The 5,364-nt window shown below is 38.4% G+C and overlaps 2 protein-coding genes across 2 annotated transcripts in view; both read right to left on the bottom strand.

Moving 5' to 3' along the window:
- Positions 1–1,174, bottom strand: part of smek1 (SMEK homolog 1, suppressor of mek1 (Dictyostelium)) — a gene marked incomplete at its 3' end in the record, with an annotated part of 20,110 nt that extends 18,936 nt beyond the window's left edge. Inside the window, 1 exon segment of the mRNA XM_014009988.1 lies at positions 201–1,174. Within this exon segment, the coding sequence (XP_013865442.1) occupies positions 201–342 (142 nt within the window).
- Positions 1,175–1,313: 139 nt separating this feature from the next.
- erh (ERH mRNA splicing and mitosis factor) overlaps positions 1,314–5,364 on the bottom strand; it is a 5,146-nt gene continuing 1,095 nt past the window's right edge. The window contains exons 3-4 of the mRNA XM_014009989.1: positions 2,162–2,282; positions 1,314–2,081 (exon numbers count right to left, since the gene is read on the bottom strand). Of these exons, the coding sequence (XP_013865443.1) occupies positions 1,979–2,081; positions 2,162–2,282 (224 nt within the window). The 3' untranslated portion in view covers positions 1,314–1,978. The remainder of the gene's footprint in view (positions 2,082–2,161; positions 2,283–5,364) is intronic.

Genomic DNA, 5,364 nt, shown 5'->3' on the forward strand with positions numbered 1-5,364 from the left:
TGGAGGCAGGGCTTAAAAGACTGAATTTTGCCTGAAACTCTCAGACTGAAGAAGTCTTTTGGAGGAGAGACGAAACGTTTCATTAGAGAAGAACCCGTCCAGAAGACCTATACAATTTTTTTCTTTTTGATTTTTACCTGGATTAGAACACTTGCACACTGTAAACAGCTACCCATGTGGCCTTTTATTTGTTTACTCACCATCACTTTCTGCTCGCACCAGGAGAGAAGTCCCTCTCAAACGCTCCACGTAGCCCGAGGAGACGTGACCGGTCCCACGATCGTCCCACTGCCTGTCCTCGTTCAGGGTGTAGACTTTGACTCGTCGGCGGGTGTCCGTCATCCTGGCAGGTGATCTACCTGACTTGGGTCTTTGGCCACAACTTCAGTTTACTTTCGGCACCTGTTTACCGCGTCGGTGGCAACTTTTTGAGGGGGACCGGGGAAGCAACTTCAAAGTAGAGCCGCGTCCAGTGAGGTTCCCTCGGTAGATTTTGCACTTAGTTGCTGATTTATTTGCGTAGTTTAAACGAGCTGTTCCCGCGGATAAAATAAAAATAAAATAAAGGCAAGAGCGCCACGAAAAAACACTAAATCCGCTCAGTGAAGCAAGATAACAACACTTAAAATTGACAAATATAAACAGCTGAAAGGCATTACTTAGTCCTAACACGTAGCTGAAGTAAGTTACGACCGCTTGATTAGAAAACACAATGCCCTCTTGTTGGTACAGTTTGTGCTTGCAGGTAACGCTAGCCAGACATGCTAGCTTTAAAACCGAAAACCACCACCTTTAGAAAGAAACTCACCACAGCTCGGCACCGATGACACTATTTCATAGTTGCGACCAGAAAACACCGTTTCAAATCCAAGCAGCGCGTTCCTATTGTCGTTTTCAATTATTACGCCAGTTCACGCTAGTTAGCTTGTATTTCTTCCCCAAGTGTTCCGCCATGTTCTGGCTCGGGGCCGCGGGGAGACCTGTCCTCTCCCGACTCATTATTCGGGCACACGAAGAGCCGTGCAAACCGACAAACTGGAATATAATATTTACTTCAAGGCTGCGCTTTACATCACACTGCTATTCGTCATTCATTCCAGACGTGTAGCTCTGATAATTGCTAAGTGCCCCCMTTGAGTTTTCGGCCATCTTGGGTCCCTTCAGAGTCAGCACGGGGTTTCCGCACGGCACCAACAGGGCGGCCCGCCACATTTAAAGAGACAGTAACACAATAAACACGCTGCACTTTTACTTCTCTCTAATTAAGTTTTTCCGAAAATATCTCTAATAAAACACTTTAAAACCACCTGGGATAAAATCAGAAGTAGATTTTATTTACCCAGTTTTTTCTACATGAAACAAACCTGCACAAAAAACAAAAAAGCTGTAATAATCGTACACCTAAAAGGAGACCAGTCAGAAAAAAAAAAACATTTTATTGAAACTCAAATACAACAAGAGTTCAAATCAGACATAACATAAAATTAATTTAAAAAAAAAATCTACTTTAACAGCAGGTATGTAGCCAAAAATAAAAATAACGTGGACATTTTTACCTTCTGGATGTTGGCATCAATTTCCACTAGTTCTAAAATAAATTTGCTGCAATCAAAACACACAACAGAGCCAATAAAGAAGAAGAAAAAAAAGTTTAAATTTTTCATTAAACCAAATTGTAAAATGTTTCACAGATGTTCATCCTTGGACTGATACTCTTCCATCTCACATTGTAACAATTTAGAAAACTATGAGAATAAGATGCTGACAAACGTAACGCAGAGTCAATAAAAATCCCCAAATTTCTCAACACACCCTTTTCCAAACCATACCAATGTGTAGACGACGTGTTTGTAGTAAAAAATGAAATCCCTCTCTTCAATCTGACAATGTTGTCCTTTTACACTGATCTGTTCTGCTGTTTTTGTACAGAAATGTTAACTCTTCAAGCGTGTAGCAAGACAACATGTCAAATACGCCTTTACTTTGCCGCTTGTTGAGCCTGACGCCGCAGCAGGACGTATATCTTTTCCTTAATCCAGTCTTTGTTGTACGGTTGGTATGTTTGAGTGTCAGCTCTGTACCTAAATAAAAAGAAATAAAATCAGACAAAGCAGTAACACATTTAAAGCGTGACTGATTCTAACATTAAATCCGTACTTACACAAGACAGCTCAGATCTGCCAAGTCGTCAATGAAGTCAAACAACTGACTGATGTCGTATGTAATGGATGGACTGTTGGGATTCATCCTCTTCAGATGCTCCTCATACATTTTGCAAACGCCTGAAAGAGAGAGAGGTGCAGGACAGGCTGACTGAAGGCTCGACAGACCTCCTTCTCAAAGTATGAAGCCAAACTAAGCCTGAGTTGAGCCTATGGTCTACAAAAGTTGTTTATTTTTATTTTTGTCTACAACCTGCTGTCTGTCACATCTCATSAACATTTTTTTACGATGTAAATAAAACAATGTTTTATCCTTTTAGGGAGATCAGGACCTCAAATAACCCCAGAGAAACCACAAAATATTTAGTCCAAAGCCAGTTAATTATAATGCGGCAGCAGCCAATTAAAAGCGGTTTGGAAAAAAAAAATTGTATTGTGCAAGTAATCTAGTGACAGACAATATTTGCAAMTTTACAATTACTGCAATTCGCGGCATGTTGTTATGTGTTTTTGCGTGGGACACGCTATCATCAGGGTTCCTGCAGATCCTTAAAAAATCTTAAAACTCATTGAATTCATCAATCCAAAAATAAGGCCTTAATTAGCCTTAAAATGTCTTAAATTAATCTTTCAGAAGTCTTAAAATTGTCAACACATTGTAAAGAGGATGACTGTAATTTGTCTCAAATACTAAACTAATTGGTRACATTTATTTTTTWAAAATATTCACATGCAGACATTCCTCTGACATCACTTCCTGTTATTTCACATGCAAATGTCTCAACAACTGTCCGTCGGAGCAATTTGAAATTTGTTTTGTAATATGTTAATAATGTCGTCTTTCCAAAAATGCATTCATATTTCTTATAAAACATTTCATGTCACATGCATTTTAAGGTTTCATCTGCAGCAAGCTGGGGTTAAGACCCAACTCTGGGTCCTAAAACTCCAGATTTTAGGTTGTTAGAGGATTTCAAGAAAATAAATTAAGTTTAAAACTGACTTCCAAGAATGTTTTTGCCGTTTTATGAAAAAGCAGTTAGATATGGATAAAACAATTGGTCTATTAGCAATATTTGAATACTTCAACCAAAACTATCCTGATGCATCTCAGTAATCCAGGTAAAAAAATCAAAAAGAAATTTTTTTTATAGGTCTTCTGGACAGGTTCTTCTCTAATGAAACGTTTCATCTCTCCTCCAAGAGACTTCTTCAGTCTGAGAGTTTCAGGCAAAATTCAGGCTTTTAAGCCCTGCCTCCATGTGACTGATACATCACATGGCTATTGTTGACACCTAATTAACACTTAGGGGGTGGAGTGACACTGGCAATAGCAGCACTGTAGGAGGGGGACAACTGAAAACGGAGGCCTCCACCTTTCCGCCTCTGCTCTCTGCCTCCACYGTCCATCATTAAACAGAGGTGGAAGCCTCCGTTTTCAGTTGTCCCCCTCCTACAGTGCTGCTATTGCCAGTATCACTCCACCCCTGTTAACAATAGGTGTTAATTAGGTGTCAACGATAACCATGTGATGTGAGTATCAGTCACATGGAGGCAGGGCTTAAAAGCCTGAATTTTGCCTGAAACTCTCAGACTGAAGAAGTCTCTTGGAGGAGAGACGAAACGTTTCATTAGAGAAGAACCCGTCCAGAAGACCTATACTATTTTTTTCTTTTTGTTTTTCAACCAAAAATACTTTGATTCATGAGTTCCTGCCACAGTTTTTATTTTATTTTTTGTCATTTGGGTTTATTGTGAAATTGGACAACTTTAATTTCACTTGGCATTAAAAAGTCTTAAATTTAAACTTGCCTTAAACTGTAGGAACCCTGCTTTCAGGCATGCATGTGTGAGCCAAACGGTGGAAAGCAGCAAAGAGCAAATAATAGTAACACTAACCCTGCTGAAACACCGCCATAAACCAGAGTACGTGGAAAGCCAGGAGAAGCAGACCAAGGCCACATMGGCTACATTGCAAGTGGCATCCAATAATTGTTACATCTTGTGATAAAAAATATATTTTGCCTAAATCGCCCAAACCTATTTTGGGTCATTTGAAATGAAGCAACATGAAATCCAAAGAGAAAGGGAAGAAGAAATAGGAAGGWGGAAATAATAATAAGGTTAAGGTTCGGTCATACAGGGCTTAATTATTCACTTTTTAAAATACAGAAGCATATAAATGGAAAGTGTGATTGTTGTGAGAAGTTGGAAACAATAGAGCATGTTTTTTTAGAGTGTAATAAATATGAAGATGAGAGAAGATACATGTTGAGAGAATGTGAAGGTGTTAAAGAAATGTTTAATTTATCAGATTTTTTGAGGAGGGATTTGGGGAGTAGACATATTCAAATAATTAGTAGGTTTCTTATAAAAACAAAGGTATTTCTTAGGATCTGAGTAGAGTAAGATGGGGGTGAATGTGCAAAGAATAATGAAGAGAGATTTATAAGCTATATAAAAGTTATAAGTAGGTGTGAGTGTGAGAGTGTGTGTTTAGTCAGAAATATTATAGGGATTAGGTATGAAGTATATAGATTATTACGAACCACACTCCATACCAGTAAGTGGCGGTAATGCTACTGAAAGTTTGTTGCCAACCGCCAATAAAAACCAAGAAGAAGAAGAAATCCAAAGCACAGGAACACCGTTGTAGACTCAACACATGCCACTGAAATCAGCTGTATTTCTTTGGACAATTATAAATGTTATTTACAGTATATCTCTTGCAAAAATAGGGTTTTAATTAATTAATATTTAAAAATTTCCTTCTTGCATACACAGCTAATGGACACTAGAGCTTTACAATGGAAACATGTGTTGACTCATTCATGTGCTTTTAAGCTTTGATTCAAAAAGTCCATTTTACAGATAAAACTGAAAAATGACAGAACATTTCGATCATTAATGACATTCACTAAAACCTTAACATGTTACAACAATAGGGCTGCCACGATTAATCGATTAACCGACGACTAATCGATTACTAAAATAATCGATGACTAATTTAATAATTGATTAATCTTTATCTTTTTTTTGTTGTTGTTGTTCTTTACTTTGTTTTTCTCTCCAAACTGCTTTGACACCTTCCACTGCCACATCTGCCTTTCTGTCCTTGACACACATGCACAGTAGTGGTAACTGGGGTAGGCCGTGGACGCCACAAGACATTAAAGTGCAGTACCACTGCTCTACCCATATG

Source organism: Austrofundulus limnaeus, unplaced genomic scaffold (genome assembly GCF_001266775.1).
Source record: "Austrofundulus limnaeus strain Quisiro unplaced genomic scaffold, Austrofundulus_limnaeus-1.0 Scaffold64, whole genome shotgun sequence".
Classification (NCBI taxonomy): Eukaryota; Metazoa; Chordata; class Actinopteri; order Cyprinodontiformes; family Rivulidae; genus Austrofundulus; species Austrofundulus limnaeus.